This window comes from Canis lupus, chromosome 1 (assembly GCF_011100685.1).
Source record: "Canis lupus familiaris isolate Mischka breed German Shepherd chromosome 1, alternate assembly UU_Cfam_GSD_1.0, whole genome shotgun sequence".
Taxonomy (NCBI): Eukaryota; Metazoa; Chordata; class Mammalia; order Carnivora; family Canidae; genus Canis; species Canis lupus.
The window spans coordinates 72,398,766-72,422,084 of NC_049222.1; the positions used below are offsets into that span (position 1 = coordinate 72,398,766).

The 23,319-nt window shown below is 46.7% G+C and overlaps 1 protein-coding gene across 49 annotated transcripts in view; it reads right to left on the reverse strand.

Moving 5' to 3' along the window:
- The window catches only part of C1H9orf3 (aminopeptidase O (putative)), a 332,909-nt gene that overhangs the window by 135,959 nt on the left and 173,631 nt on the right, over window positions 1-23,319 (reverse strand). For 43 of the 49 annotated variants that reach the window (XR_005353980.1, XR_005353979.1, XR_005353984.1 and 40 more), the window contains 3 exons: window positions 8,929-9,118; window positions 4,593-4,699; window positions 3,885-3,992 (listed from right to left, as the gene is read on the reverse strand). The exons of 3 other annotated variants lie outside the window; for them this stretch is intronic. Coding sequence is in view for 23 of the 46 variants with exons in the window: in XM_038526871.1 (XP_038382799.1) it covers window positions 3,885-3,992; window positions 4,593-4,699; window positions 8,929-9,118 (405 nt within the window). In the remaining 23 variants the exon portion in view is untranslated. The remainder of the gene's footprint in view (window positions 1-3,884; window positions 3,993-4,592; window positions 4,700-8,928; window positions 9,119-23,319) is intronic. 3 more of the 49 variants (XM_038526872.1, XM_038526879.1, XM_038526868.1) reach the window with 1 other exon arrangement.

Here is a 23,319-nt window from a genome sequence, read left to right on the forward strand (position 1 = left end):
TTAATGGACTTAGTTTTCCCTGGGGGACAGGAGGCAAGAGGAGGCAGGGAGAGTGAGGAGGAGCAAGGTCTGAAACCAACACCAAAGGCCACGGGGAAAGGAGCTACCCAGAGGAGAGGGAAGGTCTTGGTTCGCAGCCTGCGGGGCTGGCGGTGCCTGAAGTGGGTGCATTGAGTCTGAGGCCCCAGGATGGAGGGGCGGCAAATGGGTGTGTGACAGTGACAAGAGACTCTCAGAGGAGGGTGGCTTGACCACGAGGCAGGTTTGGGTGGCGGTGAGTGGATGAGTCCCCACATGTGGGTGGGAAAATACTGCTGTGTTCTTCAAGGATCAGAAATTAAAATTTTGAGAAAACCGTCAGAGGTGAAAGCTTCATGTATACCGGAGGTACACACTTAAGACTAATCTCAAAAGTCTCGTCGTTTCAAATGGAACATGCAGCTTAGGCATCGTGCAGACTCACAGAGCCTGTAGGACACGCATTTCATCTTGGCTCCATCTCCAGAGGAGACTTGCATACTTGGGGCTCTCCTCGATTACTATGGGATGTCTCTGTGACCAGAGAATGAGGCATTTATGCAGAAGGAAGGACAAGATAATCCATATTTCTCCGGAATCATTGTCTGTGGGGGCAGCAGCTAGGAGAAAGAGCCACACAGATTCTAGGCCTGTCAGCGCCTCCTCAACATGATGTATTTTCACGTTTCTCTCAGCATGAGCTTGACTTTAACAATGAATCCAGAAAAGAGGGGAAGTGATAATAAATCACAAACAATAAAAACCAACAGCGATTTCTCCTGACCCCATCATAGCTCTTCCATCCCCGGACCGCCAGAGTATGGTAACAGAGTAAAGCACTTTAGAGAGAGAATGTGGGAATCCAGCAGGGCCCAGGGACCAGAAGCAAGGGAGCCTACAGAAGGCCCTTGGCATCTTCAGCAGCAAAAGTCTTGACTGCTACAAGGTCAAGGGTGGGCTGGGGCTGCGAACGACAGAAAGGGAAGTGGTGGCAGCCAAGCAGAATGAGACAGTAATAAGATCAGCTTCGCCTGGCACACGGTTGTGCCCAGAGTAGGCGGACAGGTGAGGGAGAGTCTGGGGAGGGCCACTGGGGTCTCGTCTGTGGGAAAAGCATCTTCAATAATGAACAAATGAGAAAAGGTGTGGAGTCAGTAATATGACCCCTAACCTTTTGAAACTATGAGCAAATTGGCATGCCTCGAGAGCCTGCAGCCACATTACAGGCCTCCCAGGCAGGGAAGGCAGAAAAGGAAAACACAGGAACTGCTGTAACCAAATGAATCTTACAACCAAGTCAATCCAGGACACAGCCGATGAGAGCCATGTTCAACACTAGATGTATGGGAGATAGAATCGGAAAACAGTTATTGTAAATTACTAAAATTAGCAAGCCAGAACCAAACACTAATTTAGTTTTTCTCTTCTCACTTTGTTAATACTCCAATATCTATAATCAACACAATGTTGAGTTTTCTTTTTTCATGATAGCCACCAAAATAATTCAGACACATGCACTCATGTGTATAAAGACAAAGATTATGTAGTCTGAAGATACTTCTTTCTAACCATGACCTTCATGTCCTTCTACAGTTCAAGATACCTGCCATGGTTTTTTGGTTTGGTTTTGTTGTTTTAATGCAACTAAATGCTATATTGAGTTCCTTGAAGGCAGAGAGAGTATGTGGGGAAAGGAAGGTTGTTTCCAACCCTGGATTTCCATCTGTGTTCTGCTCTTTATCAGCTGTATGATGCTGGACACTTTAATCCCTCTTTCTGAGCTGTGAGTCATCTAAGTCATGAAGATTCTGAATAGCCAGCAGGAGAGGTGGGGAAGGATTGGCAGCAGAGCAGAAGGAATCAAGGAGAGTGTGGCACACAGAAGCCAAAAGAAGAGAGTGTTTTTAGAAGGAGGGAGTGGTCAACCATATTGAAAACTGCTGCAAAGATGAGTAAGAGGAGTTTCCATTTCGTCTGTCCATACCAAGGAACTAGGAACATATCAAGACACAAACCAAGACTTCCAAATTGTTCTTGGTCCATCATTTCAAGACCATGGGCTATCTTGAAGGAGAAGGGAAAAAAAGATAGCATTTTTTATTACTGCCTTGGTTTAAGCGACTTCTTTCCCAAGGTCTTACTTGCATATAAAACAAATAAAATCTGAGAACAAATTTTTATAACTCCAATTTGTTTCCACTTTTAGTAATTTCTAGGTTCTCTATGCCCATTTAAGGGAGAATTCTAAAGGATGGGATAAAGTAAACCTAGACTATATAATTCAGGGCAGGTTCAGAGACATTTCCTCTTCATTGTAAGTGCATCTGATAACAAATTTCCATACCGATGTGCAACAAATCTTTCAAATGCAGTCATCTCATGGTTAGCCTAAATTTAGCCAAACACAATTTCTGAGTACTAAGAAAAAGAAAAACAAATGCCATAATAAGCTTTCCAGCACAAGGGTCTAAAAATAGTGTATTTCTTCTCCCGGCACTATACACATAGTCAAAGGTCTTGGCCATCAGAGGCTGGGCTGATCATAGCTCCACCAAGTCCAGCAAGAAGGTTCTCCTCACGTGCATACTGACTTCCCCATGTGCGGCTGGCCTGCTTATAAACTGGAAGCACATTTCACCAACTAATATTCATCATGATGCCCAGATGCCCAGCTCCTCCTCTGGCTCCCCACCTTCCTTCCACCTCTTCCCTCTCTTCCCTCTCTCCCTGGTGATTTCAATGTGCTCAGAATTTTAAGAATTTATGGACTGTTTCCATCTCTCCGGTGTGGTCCTGACTTGCAGACCTCACTAAGTTCTCAGTGTTGAGTGTCTATTTGGCATCCCAAACTTAATGCATATAAAACTGGGATTTTTACTTTTCTTTCCTATGTCTTGGCTGTTTCACCAAATGGCCTCACCATCTAATGAGCTGCTCAAGTCAAAAGCCTAGAGTTATTCTGGACACTCTCATTTCCCTCTTCTCCACACTCAATGACCAAAGACCCGCCAGCTCTGTCACCCAAACATGTCTCTGATGGATCTGCTCCCTGCATCTGCCACCACCACCGCCAGGACCTCTTACATGGGTGATTGCCAGGTTTTAAACCTCCACCTTCCCATCCTCCTGCAGCCTGCAGTCCATCCCCCAGTGGCCAGAGTAGCACTGAAAACACAAGACCTATCAGGATCCCTGCTGCAGGCCCTGGAGCACCTCGCATTGCACTGTGGCATAAGGCCAGCTGGGGTGACTCCTGCCTGCCTCTCTCTGCCCATCTGACCCTCCTTTCTGTTCCTCAAGCACCAGCAGGCCAAGCCCTTTCCTGCCTCAGGGCCTTTGAGTCACCTTCCGGATCGTGCCACTTCTCACCATCTAAAACTAGCCATGAATGCAACGGGGTCCTGCTAAGTGGAAGCTGTGTGAGAGCACGGACCCCATCCACATGGGTCACAGGTACAGCCATCCCACTGGTTGAGTGCAGAGGTGTGCAAACTGTGGTGCTGGGTGGGGAATGAGTGGGGAGAGTGGGGCTCCTGGCTCTGGATCTAGCTTTCCTAAATAATGGATGAGTCAGAGGACTGCAGAGGTTTGTATGCAAGCCCCTGGGGGTGTGGGAAGGGACATTTCTTCGTGGGAAGAAGAATGGCTACACCCCAAGCAGTAGGCTGTACAAAAGCACCAGCCAGCCTCCTTGGGGTCGGGCTGGGCTTGGTGCATTTCCCTCAGACTTTGGCCTCAGTAGGCAACCACTGTGGAGTGGGGATGCTTATTTAAAAACAACTGAACCACTTCTACCCCAAAGGTAAACTGGCCTTCAGGGTTGTCGTCTAAAATGGGGAGCGACTGCTGGATGGCTGTCTTCCCACCTGTCTGACTGCATATTCCACACACTTGGCTGTAGTGGAGAAGGGGCTTCTGTTGTCATAGCAATCACAGTATTCCTGGGGCCAAGGCTTGGTGTTTCAGATAAACAACTATTTAGAGAAATAAATAAAATGAGCAAAGTAGAGAGGGGCAAAAACAGAAAGATAGCAAGAAGCAATCCTACCAGGAAACACACTTTGGAAAGCAAACACAGGAGCTAGGAGTGCAATCTTCCCCAGGCACAGGAGTGGCCTCCTGCTAGGATGACCCAAAACAAAAGGCCCCATTGACACCAACATCTGTTACTACTAAACACTTAGGACTCAATATTTTCCTAAAGGTTTGTTTTTTTGTTTTTTCTTTTAGCTTTAAAGGGTTACTGTCTGTCAGGCTACTAAACCCCAACCTTGTCCAAGTCCTCAGCCACCACACAGAGTGACTATTTGAACTTCAAACAAAGAATTTGCTCCTGGAAATAAATGGCCTTGTGTTTGTTTTTTCCTGAACAAGAGATACCAGGAAAATGTCAGAAGGCAAATCTAAACCCACACCCCGAAAAATTTAAAACATAAGAACCACATCCCTGGGAGGATGAGTGACCTAACCTAATTTGATTTAAAAAGGAAACAGCTGATTTAATAGATTGCCAGGATGCATCTTGGAGGGGGAGGCAGAGGATGAGAAGGTAAAGAGATCACACAGCACTTTACCTCAACACCTGCATCTCCTCGGGGTAGTTCCGCACCTCATCCTGGAGGCAACGCCAGCGCAGATCAGCCTTCAGCTCCTGCTGCTCCCACGCCTCGTGGGGGGCCAGCTGTTTGGGCCACAGACACACAAACACATGTGCACAAAACACAGTCACTGTTGTCCTCGTGCGAGGTCACAGCCACCCGATAGAGCAGCTTGCTCAGTTGCAGGGTGATGGTACAGATGGCCTCCCTGCTGGGCCTTGCATCCCATCAGAAAAGTCAGTAGGCCAAAGGGGTCTGGGAGGTCCTCAGACGAAGCCACAGTGGCTCACTCTCCTGCTGGTGATGGATTTGGGCCTGGCTGTTGGGAACCCACCCCGCACACGCCCCTGACCCAGACAGAGCAGAATTCCCACATTTGCACTCTGATTCCATCCAGCCCTTTCCTGCTTTGTCTTTTCTGCACAAGGTGGGGAAGGTCCCCTCCATTTACCTCCTACTTTTCCCAGCCCTCAGTTTTGTTAAGGAGCCTGCTAATGCAGCCCAGATGATTCTGTTTGCACATAACCAGAGTGTACTCATTCTGGGGGAGGGGAACGCCATCACACCCTGCCCTGCTGGTGAGAATCGTCTGCTGTCACTGGGCTCATGAGGCCCCATGGCTAAAGTCTCTGCAAGGAAGGGCGGCAGGACATCCACCTGGGAGGGAACTGTTAGTAATGACAGGCACTTCTGGAAATTAAAGATCCTTAACAGTTCATTCAACAGATATTTACTGAGTCTCTACCAGGCCCTGGGTACATTTTGGACACAACTCATACCCTGAGGAGTTCAGGAAGACTGAGAACACCAGCCATCAGAGTGCAGTGATGATACAGGTGAGGGAAGAACTGAGGTGCCCTCTGGCCAGCCAGGTGAGTACAAAGGCTTCCCTGAGGTGGTGGGACCTGCACAGGTGCCCAGGAAAGCAGGAGCCAGCCTGGGGGGAGAAATTTCAGGAAGAGGAAAAGCCTGTGCAAGGTTCAAGGTGCAAGGCCTGGGAAGAGTGTGATGTGTTTAGAGAACGGTTAGGGATGTAGTCAGGCCAGGAGCACACTATTATCTAGGGAGAGACAAAGGTGCCAGGTAGCCAGCAGAGACCAGATGATCCACAGGTCCTGTGTACTCTGTTGCTAGGGACCAAAAATTCACATGGTGAAGCCCTAACCCCCCAATGTGACTATATTTAGAGATAGGACCTTTAAGGATTAGGATTGACAGGGTTATCAGGGTAGGCCCTGGCCTAATAGGACTGGTGTCCTCACAAGAAGAGGAAGAGACACCAGAGCTTGTTCTCTACATGCGCACAGAGGAAAAGCCATGGGAGCACAGAGTGAGGAGGTGGCCATCACCAAGCCACGGAAGAAAAGTCTCACCAGAATCCAAGCCTGCCGGCACCCTGTTCTTAGGCTTCCAGCCTCCACAACTGTGAGAAAACGAGGGTTGTTCAAGCCCTCCTGTCTGTGGTATTGTGTTACGGCAGCCTGAGCTAAGACATCTGTGAAGGAAGCTAGACTTTATCCAGGTCAATGACGAGTTATATGAGGCAACCTTGCAACTAACCCAATTCCCTTCTCCCTGGTGAATGCCACGCCAAGAGGAATGCCACCTTCTATCTCCTCGTTCAGTGGTGTCCCCCACCCACCCACCCCTGCCCGCCCCAGATGCCTGCTTGCTAATGTTTAGTGCTGCAGAGCCCAGTCTTCTGGGCAGCCCAGTGGCCAAGATGCCTCATCGCCTCTTCCCTGGAGGCATCCGCTGCTAACCAGGAGAGCCCCATGAGCCAGCCCACGCTTCCCTGTCCTGAAGAGCCCTCCTCTCTTGCTTGGAAAATCTGCTGCAGACACTCATCAGGGACCATGAGCAGCTCAGTCCCACCCTTCAAGGAAGGGGCTTGAATAATCCATGTACTCTGGAAGTGCTTCCAAGCTTTGAGCTGGAGCCCAGAATGGCTGCTTTGCTTCAGACCAAAATGTTTTCACATATTGAAGAGATACTGCCTATACCCTAGAGGATGATGAGGTGGGCTGTCCCCTATGCCAGGTTAGGGAAAGAAGAATAGAGAAACCTCAACTCCTACTTTCTCTTTGAGGCTCATGTCAGAAGTCACCTTCTTCAAGATTTCTGGACCAGCTCAGGCCTGACCTCTTCCACCTTTGAACTCATACAATATTTGGTGTTTTGTTTTTGTTTTTTTAGACTTTATTCATTTATTCATGAGAGACAAATACAGAGAGGGAGAGAGGAACAGACTAAGGCAGAGGGAGAAGCAGGCTCCATGCAAGGAGCCTGACGTGGGACTCGATCCTGGGTCTCCAGGATCACACCCTAGGCTGAAGGCGGCGCTAAACCGCTGAGCCACCCGGGCTGCCCAATACTTGGTGTTTACCTCTCTCTTCTAACATATTTTCTTCTTCCTTTTACTGTGTATGCTTTTCTTTTCTTTCTTTTTTTTTTTTTTTTTTGGTGTGTGTGTGTATGCTTTTCTTATCTTCACAGTTAAACTATGACCTCTTTCAGAGCAGGGCTGTGTCTTACTTGTCCTTTTATCCCTACAGGTCAAGCACAGAATGGACGCACAGAAGGCATGCAGCTGTGGCGTGAGGCCAGATTGGCTTCATGTCTATCAGTGGAGAAGGACATATTCAGGGCAGTAAGAGGCAGGACCCAAGCAATGAGACTCAGGACTGACCCTCTGGAAGTATGGGCAGGGGCCAAGGCAATGGTGGAGTGCTTTCCAGGGATCCAGGGATAAAGGCCAGAGAGATCATCGTTAGATGCCTGAAATATACTCATGATTACCAAGAACAGCACAAATCTGATTGTCTCAGGGCTGAAGCGCCCCAGAGAAGGGATGATGATATTGGCCTATTTAACCCTTGCTGAATGCCTACTGTGGGTCAGGTGGGTGGTGGGAAATATAAAGAGAAAGAACAGAAAAGGAGAACGGGCATTTCCCGTATGAGCTCCATGTGTCATTCAGAATTATCCCATTCACTGTGCCACCTTACACATTCTTAGGCACATTTTCTGAATGAGGAAACTGAGGGTCAGAGAGGCCATGTAACCTATGTACTTACAGAGCTGGTGAACAGCAGGGCTGGGATTCCCTGCCTGGTCTGACTCCAAACCCCTCCACTTTGCCCAAATCTGCCAGTGGCCTCTCTCCACCGTGTGGCAGAGGACACAGATGCACACACTGCTGGCCAAAGTGCAGGGGGAGTGGGAAGCTGAATAAGAAGCAGCTCCACTTGGAAAGAGGTCATAGTATAGTTGTGAGGATAGAAGAAGAAAAAAGTGAGGGAAAAGAGTTAAGTACCAAATACTGTGGGAATTCAAAGCTTCTAGAAGAGCAAGTGCTGTGAGTGGAATGGTCAGTCTGGGCTATCCAGAGAAGGTGACCTCAAGCTGGTTAGTGAAAAATAAACAGGATTGCAACAGGCACAAGGAATTTGAACAAAATCATACAGGTATGCACAAACCTGAGGATTTCAGAAAATGTTAACTAGTCCAGTGCATAAGGGGTGGGGATGGCAGGGAAAAGAGTGACCAAATAATAGGAACTGAAAAATAAGCAGGAGGCAGTTTAGCTGCCATATCCCCATCAGAACCGACAGTCAGTTCTTTAAAATGGAGGTTGTAAACTGGGAAAGTGTTGCCCGCACCTCTGGGTATGTTGAGTTGGCATAATATTTTTTAAATTACTAAATTTCACATAAATATACATATTTACAACTTCCTTTAAACAGGTAGAGTCCAGGCTCCATGGAGCCGTCCCATTGACACCACCACAATTGGTCTGGGCTGAGGGGAGGCTGCCACTTTGTCTAAGTTCTCAGCACTCCCTAACCTACGGCACTGGCCGCTTTATTCTTCATGACTTGCCAGCAGACATCTTGAGATTATGCCTCCTGATTTAAATTTTCATCTGATCAGTAAAAAAATAAAACTGAGCATAGTTGGTGCCACCACACACCCTTCTCTCCCAGTCTTTGTGCAAATGTCCACCACCCTCAGAGCTGCCTCCTCTCGGTGCCTCCTAAAACTGAGTCTCCCCAACACTGTCTGGCTGGTTCACCTGCCTTCATGGCGCTCACCACCTGACACGTTATGGATGTGTTTGCCTGTTCCTCTATCCTCAATCCTGTCCCTACAGTGAGATGTGCCCAGGGCTCTCCTTGAATCAGTTCTCTCCTTAGCAGACCGCACAGTCCTACCACACGATAGGCCCTCTCCATATCCGTGGAATGAACAGATGCCTACGAATTGAACCGGACTCCAGGTTGGGAAATGCTTAGGGTTACTATAAACCTACCTGCTGCGCTTTGGCCCAGAACACGTCTTCCAAGTGAGTGGCAAACCCTTCACTCAGCCACTCCTCCGTCCAGTCCCGGGCCCCAATGGCTAGGCCAAACCAGGCGTGAGCGATTTCATGGCAGAGCCGGGTCCCACAGAGATGGTTCATTCCTATCAAGACGCTCTGAGAGAGGAAGATGATGTGTGGGCTGTGGATAATGGGGGAGAAAACACACAGAGGCTTGTCAGAGCCTGCCCTTGAGGCTGCCCCATGGGGCGGCTTTCTCAGCCTGGTGAGCCTGTTATTATCATGTGCATGCTAGATCATGACCGGTAGGCTTGCAGCTTAGATGCTTTCAGAAATAAATAAAGTGGCGGTTTACATTTCTGGCAGCGGTTCAGGTGGCCATTTGTGCCAAGCAGTTGTCTCCGTCATCCAACAGCTATTACCTGTAATGAGTAACCTGCACCAAAGTTTTAAACCAAAGAAATGACAAGGCGATGGAAGCATTTACTCTGAAATCTGGACTGTAAAAGAAGAGCAGGTGTGAGAATGTGAAGCCCATGCTGTCAAGAGAGGATCAAAGAAGCCCCTTCAGCCCAAAATCCGAGGAGCTTACACACAAATTGAGAAGTCATGCAGAAAGACAGGAAAAGCCAAGAAGAATGGGACCAAAATTTTCCATTTCAGACTGGGGCTGGCTACGGAGTTAACACACTAACAGGTGCCGGGGATGGGCGAGGTTTCCCAGAGACTCAGATAAAGGCCAAGTCTCTGGAAGACAAAGCTTTTCAAAGGTATCATCTCCTCTCTGTAGGTGCTTATACATTCACATGACATAACAAAATGAGGCAGGGGGTGGGGGGTGGGGGGAGTACCCACCCAGGTGTGCAAACAGCCCAGGGCTGGCACCAGCTGGGGAGATTTATCTAATCTCATTTTCTATACCTTGTTTTAAAACCCCAAATACCATGATTAGTACTGCATGGATGAAATGGGAGGAAGGGAGGCTGAAAAAAGAAGAGGCGGATGGAAAACCTCCCGCGCTTCCACCTTCTGCATTGCTCATTTATGCAGGACTTGTCTGCAGTTTTATTAATGAAGAATTTGCTCTCAAAACAAAAACAACAACAACAGAAAAATCGAAAAACAAAAAACAAAAACACCCCCCAAAACCTCTCCTCCATCAACTGAACAAGAACAGTTGTGAAACCTCCCAAATTAAGAAACCGTACACACTGGTTCCTTCCTTTAAAAGCCATTTGTTTGCTATCCTGTCGGCTCTGCACAAGCCAGGACTGCACGCAGCAGATCTGTCCTCCGCCCCCACGGCCACCAGGAGAGAAAACCCCACCTGTACTTTCCTTGCACAACATCGCCCCTTCAGCTCTCAGAGCTCAACTCAAATCGCAGGAGCCATGTGTGCCAAAATAGACAGCTTTCATGTGAAATAATAACAGGGCAGGCACGCAAACGAAAAGTGTCTGCCAGGCCCTCAGCGGAGTCCACCAGAAAGCCCAGGAATTGAAAGTGCACTTGGGGCATCCAGGACGGAGGGGCGGGGGCGGCTCAGAGCACTGGTTCAGAAAACAAAAAGAGGCAGGAAAGAGGGGAAGACCAGAGGGAGGATTGACGGGAGAGAGGGAGGGAGGGAGGGAGGAAGGAAGGAGGAAAGGAAGGAAGGAAAGGAGGAAGGAAGGGAGGAAGGAACTGAGAGGCCCAAGAGCTAACCTTCTTACTGAGAAAGTCTTCCCATGGAGAAGACAAACTGTGAAACCTGGCATTTTCGGAGTAAATGACCCCTTGCTCTGGCATGTGCAGCCCCACAAAGGAAAGCCACAGAAATGTACCAAGTAAATAACATTCCAGACATACTGCTGGCAGCGCTTCACCTTTTTGGCTAAAACAAAACAGAAGTAACTGCAGGCCTTGTAAACAGGCTCCAAGGCGAGCCTGTGTTGGATGGGTCTGTGGCCAGAGACACGGACGGTCCTCACGTAGCAGCGAGGACAGGACAGCCGTCTGTCCAATCCACCCAGGAGGGCTCCACAAGCGGAGGACTGAAATCCCAGCCAGACTGGCCATGGAGAAAAAGCCTGCTCTGTCCACGGTGACCACTTGCTGCTCGGTCCCGAGGTAGAAGCCCAGCCAAGGCCCGTTGGTGCAAATATCAAAGTCTAGAGAGCCTGAAGGAATGCACCAAAGCAGCTGCGTGGGGGCTGGGGGGCAGCTGTGCCTTTTCCTGCCCTTTAATCTTTTCCCTCCGATGGCCTTTGTTGTCTCCACCAGACCTCCTTCCCCACCTGCCAGGACTCCCCCAGGCCCGGCCCCAGTGCATCCCTGCTGGGCTCAGGACGCACGCTGGCACTGCTGGAATCCCACACTCCCACTTGCCATCCCCAGTCCCTTCTGCCTCGCCAGGAATAAATGTACTTCCTACTGTCTTCTGAGAAAGATCAAAGTCTAAATGTCCCCCTGGGTCAGAAGGAAAGGCATTTCACTTGATATAAGTGACCCTATTATCTGTGGACAACATGACCTTCTCCCTGAAAAGCAATTTTCCAGTTGAGAAGTAGGAAATCCTCTTGTAGTGGATGGAGTCCGCCCTCTGAGGTTGGGTTTTACCTGTGGGCTACTCTGGGGTCGTATTTCCCTATGAAGGAAATGGCCTCTTTCTTAAAGCTAAATTAAAAACATGGAGTCAGGTTTTGATAACCTTTCTCAAGGGCTGTTAAGAAAATTCTGACACACACGAAGCAATAGCATTTACTTTTAAGGAGACTTTCCTCCTCTCCTTTCGACCCTAAATGTCAGAATTCCTCGTGTCAAGTAGGATTTTTTACATTGTTGTGTTTTTGTTTTTTTTTTTTCAAAAGGGAGTGGGGAAAAGTCTAATGCTCTTAAGCTCACTTCAAGGAGTAATAGTAAATACTCCTTTACCAACAGATAATCTACTTCCTGCCCACCTTTATTATAGAATGGATGTTTAGAATTTTCTACTTCTACCTTAACCTTGATTTATAAGTTTCACCCCTGGGTTCCTCACACATTCCCACGTTCTCAGAGCCTTATTCATGGTTCTAATCAGCCAGCAGGTCATCCGTCTTCACTCTGACAAGGCCCATTTGAAAACAGGTTTTCTTGTTTTCCTCTGAAAGGGTCTGTGTCAGCTGCCTCTACAAATGCCAAGTTATCAATTCATCATGGCAGAGGATGGAAGATAATCACTTCAATGATGCCTTCATCCTAAATACAATTTTGGGTTTGTTTGTTTTTTAATTCACAGAATTTATCGCTTTTCCCAAAGAAGAGATGGATGAGAAAGTAATACTTTCAACTCTCAGAAAGCACAAGCCCCCTGGTTCGGATTCTCTATCATAAATTTCTCTTTCGCCACAAGTGGTGGAGGAGGACAGTGGGCTGAGCAGGAGGGCAGCAAAGAGCAAGGGCGGGACACGTGTTCTCATTCTTTCCCAGGAGACCACCAGCGGGGCTGCTCCCTTCAGAGGAGGCCACATGGTGTTGCATGTCTGCTGCCTTGCCCCCTTGAGATTAAAAATATCATTTCTGGCCTGAAAACAGCATCTCAAGACTGTTCCTAAAAGCTACCTCCCCACCCAGATCAGAAGGCTGTGTCTGTTAATTTAAAACATGCTTCTAGCAGAGGAGGAAGGAGTGCCTTCATTACTCTCAAGAGCCGCTCCAATCCTTCAGGAGGAATTCAATTTAGAGCGGAAATGGAGAATTTCATCAGATCTTAAGCAGGGGCTGTTCTGTGATTTATTTCATCTTTGTCCAGGGAGACGTGACCAGCGTGGTCCATCTTGCTGCCCAGGGAGAGGTACTGCACTTACAGCGGCAGCTCCATGCTGCTGCCTCAGAGCAGGCTGGGGTAGCGAGGGAGGGACCAGGAGGGCAGGAAATAGCTTTTGGTTAAGGACAAGGAGAACCCCAGGCCACTCCTCCCACTATACTGGAGCTGATCCCAATCCCTGGAGGGAGCAGATTCACTTTTTATAAAGATCCTCGGGAAGTGCATCTAGGAAACGCACTTAGACTCCTCAAGCTTGAAGTTCTTAGTGATTCAAAGTTTTTCACAATCTCTTAACAGCATATGGACACCGACATCCCATTATGGAGAGGAAGGAAGAGCCAGGGAAGAGGGAGACAGAGGCTCCTCTCCTTCCAAAGTCAAACTAGATTGTTTTAAGGGCCTCATATCACATGAAAGCAACCTTTGCTTGCATGACTTAATTACTTGCTAATTTAATTTGGACAACTAAAAGTAGACTCATAGTAGCCTGAGGCAATCTTCAATGGAGGACAACTCTTAGGTACCACTCCCTAAGATTCAGAATGTGTTTGCTCTTTCATTCTTAAGATGTGATGTGATACATGCCAAACACTTCAACCAATGTGTCTGCAAAACCAAAATGCTCAACCTGGGACCCCTCTTCTCCGCAATGAAATTTTGTATTTCCCTCTCTTGCATGCAGTCTAATGCAGGGGATGCATGTGTGGTCCCAAGGGCAAAGTGGTGGTCCAGATGACCTGGATGGGTCCCTGCTCCCATCTGGCTCTGAGACTGCTCAGGAGGAACTAGTTACATTCCATTTGCCCATCTGGCATCCCAGTGGCCACACAGGGTAGTCTGTAAACTGGTGTCATAGCAGACGAGGGGATGTTCTTTTGGGGATATGGACTTTGAGGAGCTTGAGGTAGAAACCAGTTCTAAAAACTTGAAGAAAACTTACTACATCTGGTCAACACTGGGATCTAGGTTTGAGAGAAAAGGCTAGGATTAGTATAAGTTTTCCGGTAAAAATTCTGAATGGCAAATAGGCAGTAAAACATCTAGTCATTTATCTAAATGGATTTTGGCCGAAACTGTCAACAGTGACTAAGAGAATGCCCAGGGCCACATCCCAGAGACTTCTACCAAAAACACATCTTCCTTCTAGACTCCTTTGCTTGAGTGTCTGCTGTGTGCTAGGCACTGTATGTTATATACATTGTCTCATTTGACCTACCTCATGACCTCAGGAGATAGATTTTATTATTACCCCAATTTTATAGATTTTAAAAGTGAAGTAGAGAAAGGTACAGTGGCTAGCTCAGTGTCACATAGCTGAAAGGTAATGGAGTATTTCTACTCACACCATCTTGATACTGAAGACTTACTCCGACCCACTCTCCTGGGGTCATTGGGTATAGACCTATAACTTCTGGGCTCCCATCCCTGTGCCACCTCAAGCCCTGTGGCACAATGATGCCCTTGCCAGGGCTCCATCTTCAGAGTCCACTCAAGGGAAGCCACAAGCCATGCCCTGGGACCTCTATTCCCTAAATCTGTCACATCCAGAACTGGTTCAGGGTTACCAGACCTCTTAGTCAGCAGAACATCAGCCTCTTTCTTGTGGGGAGGGTAAGGATGGAAGGGATTGAGGACAAAGCATGGAAAACATCACTACTCCATTTCTGAAGTCCCCAAAGTACCTGAATTCCTGAATGTGAACCCCTTATTCTTCCTAACCCTGCCCTATGCCAGGAGTGCCTCATGGACCACTGCAAGGGGATGCTTAGACAAGCAAGTGCAAAGGTACATAGGTCAGTCCCTTGGAGTAAGAAGGTTCCAGGAAGAGCAACACACCAGACTCTCCCCAGGCTTTATCTCCCACTCATTTTTGCTAAAGCTTGACATTTCTTTTTCCTAAAAAAACAGTATTTTTTAAAGCAGTCTTAGGTTCACAGCAAAACTGAGGAGAGGGTAGAGAGTTCCTCTACACCCCCTCCACCCACACATATCTAACCTTTCCTACTATCGACATCCCCCACCAAAATGGTGCGTTTGTTATTGCAATTGATGGACCTCCATTGATGCATCATTATCACAGTCTATAGTTTACATTAGGGTTCACTGTTGGTGTGGTACATTCTAGGGGCTTGGACAAATGTATGAATTACAGTATCACACAGTATCACATAGTACTTTCACTGCCCTAAATGGTCTTCTGATTTTTGTTTTTCAAGAAGAGATGGTTTAAAGCAGATCACAAACTCAAAGGTTTATAGGAACCAAGAACATAATAAAATGAGGAATAAGGGAAGTGGATAGAAAGATGAGGGAAGTAAGCAAAGAGATAAGGAAATAGACAAGGAGAAAGGGAAATAGATAAGGAAATAGGGAGAGAGACAGGAGAGGGGGAAATAGACAAGGAAATGGGGAGAAAGACAAGAAGGGGAAGGAGACAAGGAGAGGGGGAAGGGGACATGGAGAGCTGGGAAACTGATAAAATGATAAAATGAAAATGGGTAACAAAAAGAAGGAGGAAGTAGACAACAAGATGGGAAATGTATAACAAGATGAAGGAAGTAGTTTAGAGAATGATAAGGATATAGGGCAACAGGGAACTACAACAGGGAAGTAGAAAACAATGGGGCAAAATAGGCAGCAATTCTAAAAACTCCACATCCGAACAAACCGACCTATGCACAGGGGCTACAATTCTGGTATGAAGCAGTGGTCCTAGGGGAAGAAGCCTATGCTTTCACTGCACATGGAGGTGACGTCTGCATCCTACTAGGGCTCAGGAAGAGGAAAAGCTCAAAAGCCGGGAGGAGAGAGGGGGCTCCTAGTGAGGCACAAGGAAGGAAGAAGGGGTGGTGCCAGGGACACCAAAACATTTTTGCCCGCTTAATAATTTTGTTTAGGCCTTAGGTCTGAGGCCTATTGCTACCAGGAAAAATGAAAGCATGGAAGCAACAAAACACAGACACCACCTCTGGCTCTAGCAATCACAGAGACCACTTTTGACTTGAAAAAACAGAGACTGTCTTTGGGAGAGTGCTTAGCTATCAAAAAGCAGAGCAGTGGATCCTAACCTTCTGCACCGCCAGGCAAGCTGTCCATGGGGAACACTGTCTAGACCTTGGCCCCCCGTGCTAAGTGGAGGCAACTGGCTACATCTGACCCGGGCTACCCTGCCTGAGGATGGGGACAGTGCTTGGCATCTAGTGGCCATGCTCATCTTAAAAGCTAAATAAAGCTACAGGTGGATGTCTCAGGTGTTAAAGCTAAAGAATCAGAGGCAAAACAGGTACTTGAATTATCCAACTGGATTCAGACTTCTTTCCTTCTGAATTGTAGCGTGCCTGTTCAACCTAAGAACTCTGTGGAGTCTCACAGATGAGAACAAAGAGACAACTTTTGAAAAGTTACTGGATACTCTGGTGTTCGGACACCTGGGACCCACCACACCAAAACTATATGAACAATATTTGTTATAGCTGAGCATGTGTTCTGAATCACGAAATTACTTATGAGCCGAGGGCTGTGCATTTTCTACAGGATCTGGAGAACTCTTCTGGTAAGTAATTACCAATTAAAACATGTTGGCAGCCTCCACTGGAGCACATGGATGACAAAATGTGATTCTCTCCACTCTCTTGCGCCCCCCCCCCCATCCTCCCCACCAGAATGATGATGTTTGTTCCCATAAAAAGAGCTAATAAAATTAGCTTCCCCTATGATACAGGGGAAATCTTTATTTAATAAAATAATGCATTTTGCTTCATTCCCAGAACAGCAACAAAATGGTGCGACTGAGAACCATAATAGCTCATCCAGTTGGTTTTCACTGTGTGTACAAGTCTGTCATTTGTGGCCATGCAGAAGCTTGGAGAGCTGCTTCATGAAGGAACAGGTTCAGGCAGCTTGCACAACCCTCAGTAAGAAGTGTGTGGTTACGGGTTTCCTTTGAAATACAGAGTGAGCTCTCTTTGGATCCCATGTTCTTTGTCTAGAAAAAGAAATTGTAGGGATTTCCTGAACAGTACTCAGAACTGTAACTGATGAGGGTGCAGGTGCAGGTGGGGAGGTCATCAGTTGCTTCTACAGCCAAGAGGCACCTGGGGACTCTGAAATCTCAAGATGTCTTTGGGAATATGGTTCAATGTGGCACTGGGGGCTAGTGAGAGCGGGTGTGGACAGCGATAGGCCTGAGCACAGTAGAGCACGCAGATGGGTACAAGGAGGCCTGGAAGCAGACTCGGTGCAGAAGGCACAGGGCCCTCCTGTCAGACAGCCACTCTGTCAGCTGGCTTTCAGAGCACTGGGTTATTTGGTGCAGAGCAAGCAGCAGGGCTGCCCTAGGGCATGGGCTAACAGAATGAAAGGGCAGGGCTGCCCTAGGGCATGGGCTAACAGAATGAAAGGAAGCTGAGTTTAAGTATTCTCTAATGGTCGGTCAGATGGTGGTAGTGGTGCAGGAGGAAAAAGAGAAGAAAAGCAAAATCATGATAATGCTAAATTCTTTTTTTTTTTTTTTTTTTTAAGATTCCACTTATTTGACAGAGAGAGAGAGAGAGTATAAGCAGGGGGAGCAGGAGAGAGAGAAGCAGGGAGTCCGATGCTAGGGCTGGATCCCAGGACCCTAAGATAATGATCTGAGCTGAAGGCAGATACTTGACCGACTAAGCCACCCAGACGCTCAGGATTGATTTGATATAAAAAAAAAAAAATTTTTTTTAATTTCTTTCTTAGAGCAACAGAACACAAGCAGGGGAAGGGGCAGAGGGACAGGGAGAAGCAGGCTCCCCGCTGAGCAGGGAGCCTGATGTGGGGCTCGATCCCAGGACTCTGGGATCACCACCCGAGCCAAAGGCACTCACGTAACCAACTGAGCCACCCAGGCACCCTGATGACAGTCAACTCTTAAGACAGGCTTACTCTCTCCCAGCCATGGTTCTATATACTTCACCTTCGCTAACCCATTCAATTCTAATAATCCCATGAAGGAGATATTATTATCATCCCCATTTTACACACAAGTAAAGTAACCCCCAGAGAAGTTACATCACTTGTCCAAGATCCCATAGTATGTGTCAAAGCTGATTCAAACACAGGCCACCTGGCTCACATAGGTGTTTTGCTTTATCAACATCGGTGTGTTTCAGAATCACCTCGAGATAGGGTTACTAGATAAATATAAGAAACCCAGTTAAATTCAGATTTCAGATAAACAATGAATAATTTTTTAGTGCATGTCATGTCCCGGGGCTTGTTAGAACAGTTCCCTGGGCCTCCACCTCCAGAGTCTGATTCGGAGGCCTGGGCAGGCTTGAGATTCTGTATTTCCATGAGTTCCCAGGTGATGCTCATGCTGCTGGTCCAAGGACCACACTCTGAGAGCCACTGATATACATTGTGGGGGCTCTGTAGCACTAACTTAAAAAAACAAGAAAAAATCTACTGCCAAAGTTTCTAAGTGGGAATATTTCACCTTGACATTCAGATTTTCTAATTATGTTGAAAATTTGAAAGATTTGGCCACATTGGGCCCACATTCCCACGTAGCAGCTGCAGCTGAAGAGCAGTGGACCTTTTAGAGGGGGCTCTGGGCCCTCAGACCCCAGCTCCCCACACTCCTTTCTGTCTCCCACCACCAGCTGAGTCCGCTTATTTGTAATTGTGTCGTTTTTTTTCTCCCCCTTTCTTATGTCAGGATTAAGAAAAAAAGCGAAATATTTCTCCTATCCCTGTCTCCATTAAAAGTGGGCAGAGAAGTGGCACCTGGGTGTCTCAGCGGTTCAGCGTCTGCCCAGGTCATGATCCTGGGGTCCTAGGATCAAGTCCCGCATGGGGTTCCCCATAGGGAGCCTGCTTCTCCCTCTGCCTGTGTCTCTGCCTCTGTGTCTCTCATGAATAAATAAATAAAATCTTTAAAAGAAAAAAAGTGGGCAGAGAAGACCAAGTGCTCTTTCTAGGGACGCTCTGCCATGCACTCATTTATATTTGCTGCCTGACTCCTTATAAGCATGTGGATTTAATCCCTTATTTAGTTTTTCTTATGAAAAATTCTACTATCAACCTTGTTCGTGTCTAGAAAACAGTTTAGCCAACTCTTGCTTCATGGAGAGGACAAAGACACAAACTTCAGCCTCACTTAAGTCAGTCACTACAAATTCCATATTACTAAGAGTAGAATTAATTAGGTTTATTGTATTTTTGAAATCCAAACAGTTTCAATTATTACTAGTCACTAATGGCTTATAATGAAGGCAGAGCTTGTTAGCTAAGCAAACAACTGGCATGTTTGTTTAAAGTGTAAATAGAAGGGAAATTCATGAATTAAATGAATGAATTCGTTGATTGTTCTCATGAGGCTGTAAAGGAGCATTCAACTGCCACAATATATATCACCACCTTTGCTGAAAGGATTAGCCTGCTCAAGTTATCTTTATCCGGTCAGAGATCTTCTTAGTGGTCACTTACAAAGTAAATGTCTCTCTGAATTTTTGAAAGTACTCATCTGCATCAATGAATGCCATTAAGGATAAGGGATCACCTGGCTGTGAGGGGTTTATAAATAACTTTGCTTTTAAAAACAATAGCCATATCCCCTAATCTTTATTTGACTCTACAAACAGACTAACGCAGCATGCTTGAGGATATAAAAGGAACAATATACCTCATATTTTCCAGGGTGGTCCCAGAAAGTATGGGGCAGATGGTCATTCTCAGGAGTACTGAACTTAACATCATTTCCCTTTAAAGGGTAATAAACCGCACCAGAAACAAAAAATAAACAAATAAAAGGTTTCACTCTCCCTCCAGGTCTCCTGGTTTTTAACTAAGCTTCTTATTTAAAATTCCAAGTCTTTGCCTTTCTTCTCTCCAAATGCAAATTTCGTGTTTACTAGATATCTATAGTTAAATCCCGTTTCTCTCAGATGTGAACACCATGCTGAAAGTGTAGGGGAGAGTCACAGGAGTTCCTCTCCTAAATAACTCAGTGCCCATGAGCCCGTTCCTGGGCAGTTGCCTTCTGGTTTTGTGGAAGGCAGCTGGATCTCTTTGCACTACGCTTCACTGCAAGTAACAGCAAAGACAACTCAGGCTGGCACACACGAGGAGAGGTTCTTATCTTTCCTGTAACAAGACCCCAGAAGATGGTGGTTGCGGGGTTGGTTCAGTGACTCAGCCATGCCATCAGAACTCTAGGCCTTTCTATCATCCCACTCTGACAGCCATTCTTACTGCATTCACTCTAGTCCTCATGCCTGTACCTCATGGTCCCAAGTTGGCTACCACAGCTCCAGGCATCACAGTCATGTTCTACATAAAACAAAAAGGTGAGAGAAAAGGGGTACTGTGCCAGCAAAATCTGTCACTTTCAGCAAGAAAGCAAAATGTACCCTAGAAAGCTCATAGCAGATATCTTCTCATTGGTTACCCCAAGCTGTAAGGCAGCACAGGGAAGAGGCTCTTTGGCTTTATCTGATTCCATGGCAGAAGCAGGCAGGAAGACGGGATTGCTTATGGGTGTAGAACCGGCTACAGCATCCTAGTGCAACCCTCCTTCTTACAGATATTAGAGAGCCATTCCTTGGGTCTCTTAGAATGCAAATACTTTCAGAAGAAAAAAATGCACTAAAAAGAATTCACACTGAAGTGTTAGTAAGGTACCTCATATTTTTGTAGACAGGAGACAGTCTGAACACAGGGACTGTAGGATGGGCAAGTAGATGTACTTCAAAGACATATTCTTTCTATTTCTCAGCTTAACCTGATGCTGGTTGACACCTGGACTTTTATTTTACCTTCTTACACCCAGGGAAGACTGAAAACCCACTGAACCCAAAGGCTTTGGGGACAGAGCTCCAGACTGGACTCATGGCTCTCCCATTTACCAGCTATATCACCGTATCAGTTTCCTATTGCTGCTATAACAAATGACCACAAACGTAGTGCCTTAAAACAACACAGGTCTGTCATTTCACAGCTCTGCAGGACAGAAGTTTGACACCAGTCTTGCTGATTTTAGAAGTCAGGACACTGGGCCTCGTGTATCAGGCAAAAGATGACTGAAGGGGGGCAAAGGGGTCTTCTGGGGCAGTGGTCACACTCTGTTTCTTTTTGTTTGTTTGGTGTTTGTTTTTTGTTTTGTTTTGTTTTTCACACTCTGTTTCTTGATCAGGGTGCTAGTTACAAAGGTATATTCAGTTTGTGAACATTCAACAAGTGGTACACTTAAGTTGCACACTCTTCTGCAGTATAGTGTACTTCAATGAAAAGTTAAAAACAGACAGACAAACAAGTAATATTAGGAGGAGTTCATTTTCTTCTTGGAAAAAAATCAAGGCAAAGAAGCCAGAGTCCCACTGGTAGGGACAGGAAGGAGACCAAAAACTGGGCAGCCTTCCTCTAATCCTTCAGCTGAGTGTACTCCAGGCCAGTTCACAACACTAATTATGTGTATATTTTAAATCTCTCGAGGAGAAGTTTTTTTTATTATTATTATTAATTTCTTTTGCCTTAGAGTCACATTTCTATTACAAGTGAAAGGTAACTTGTATCCTTCAGACACACCTGTAAAAACAGAACTGATACTGCCATATATCCATGCCTGCTTCATTTTCTTTCAGACACAGTGGAAAACATGCCACTATAATAAACCCCTTTTCCATCCTAGCCAGCTGGAAAATTACGTTATGACTGAAATGACATCATATAGCTATGACACCGAGCCAGCGGCTGCTCTGAGAAATCTGGGTGAGGCAGTGACAGCATGGATGTGAACACCACTCGGCAATGAATCCCACCTTTTATTAGCAAATGGCTTTTTTATTGCCATGACATTTCAAAAATGAAACTGTAGCAGCCACACTGTTGGGAAGCCATTGATCACCTAACATCCCTTATCGCTCAAACTAACCACATTTGTTAAATCAGATGAGAATAGGAGTAGGAGAAAGCTCGTTTTAAACTAGTTCCAAAGGTGGAAGACAGGGGGTGGGGCCAGGGGAGCAGTGGCTCCCAGGGGGTGGGTTAGCGTTCTCTCTGCTGCTATCAATTGTTTCTAAAGTGACCTCAAGTAGAAGTAGTCATAATAATAGCATAAGCAGTAGTAGTAATAATTGCATCTATAATAATATTCTTTGACACAGAATACTAACATCTTATGTCAGTATTCTTAACACTTTAAGCAAAACCCTCAACACTCTAAGCAAAACCCAGCCTGCTGATAAGGCAAATATAACAGGACAAGGCCCTGACTCTCCTCCATCTTTTCAACTTTTGGGATGAACCATAGGAAACTGCTCATATTTGACCATTTTCAACATCCCAGAATAGACAATCTTATATGGCTCATCCTACAGACTTCCCTACAGAATCTTCCCCAACCCAAGATTCTTCTCTGCAGAAATGTCAGGAGCTGCCACAAGATCTGGGAGCATTCCCATACTTCTCAAGCAGCAGAGAAGTAGAAACGCTGTTGCATCCCACTGTGGAAAAGCACAGAAGACAGGTCCTGGGCAAATGACACTATGCTGCCCTCAGAAAGCAGTGGGCCCTACCTAGGTCAGTGCCCCAGATCAGTGCCTGCCTGGCTTTGGCCAGTTCAGTGTGAAGCCAGGCATCTCAGGTCAGGAACAGATCCTAAAGCCAAAAGCAGAAACAGGAATGGCCAGACTGGAGGCAGGCTGAATGGATCTGCAGCTGATGGGCTGCATGCCTCGTGGCCATGTCTGCATCTGCAAGCCAGAGAGAATAAGCCTGGGACAACACAGCAGAGAAGCTGGAATCCCAACCGGGTGGTGTGATTTGAGTGACCCAGCCTCGCACAGATGCCTAACCCCATTAGATTCAGGTATTATATGGTCCTAGGGCCCAGTGGGAGATAGCACACCATTTCATAGACAACTGGCCACAAGATGAACATGCATGCCATATTCATTTAGCCAGCTGCCAGCAAGGGCTCTGGGAAAAAGAACAGGTTCATTTTGATGGAGGACTGGAGGTGAGGAGGAAAGACGAGTGTAGGGAGCATTGTAATGGAGAAGAAATTAGCCAGTGGGGGTTGGGAGGGTAGGTAAGAAGAGCAGATCTTGGGCAGAATCTGGCTTATGGGTGAGAGATGGACTGGGTCAGGGAGGTGAGCTAACACTGAAGCGGGGGAATGTGAGAGACTGGTTCTGGAATCCCTGGACAGTCCATCCAAAAGAGATCTTAGACACCCACCCCTCCCCATTCTACATAGGAGAACACAAAGACTCAGAGAGCCAGCTCATTCACTCCACGTGGTGGGAGCTGCCTGTGTGCCATGGTTCATTCATGGCAGACCCAAGTGTGGTAGACATTTTATTCAAGACTCATGAAACCCCAGTCATGGCAGAACCAGTGGAAGAAACCCCCTTGCCTGAAACTGCTGGCTCACTTGAAGCTAGAAGCTCATGGCACCTGAGGGCAGAGGCCTGCCATCCTCTGTAGCCACTTCTGTATCTGCTTACGGGGGGGGGGATCTCCCTCTGGTGAGATCTGGCCTTTTCTCCTGCTGACTGAGAGAACCCTGAAGGAGAGTTCCAACCACATTGGTTTTTTTTTTGTTTTGTTGTTTTTTTTTAAGA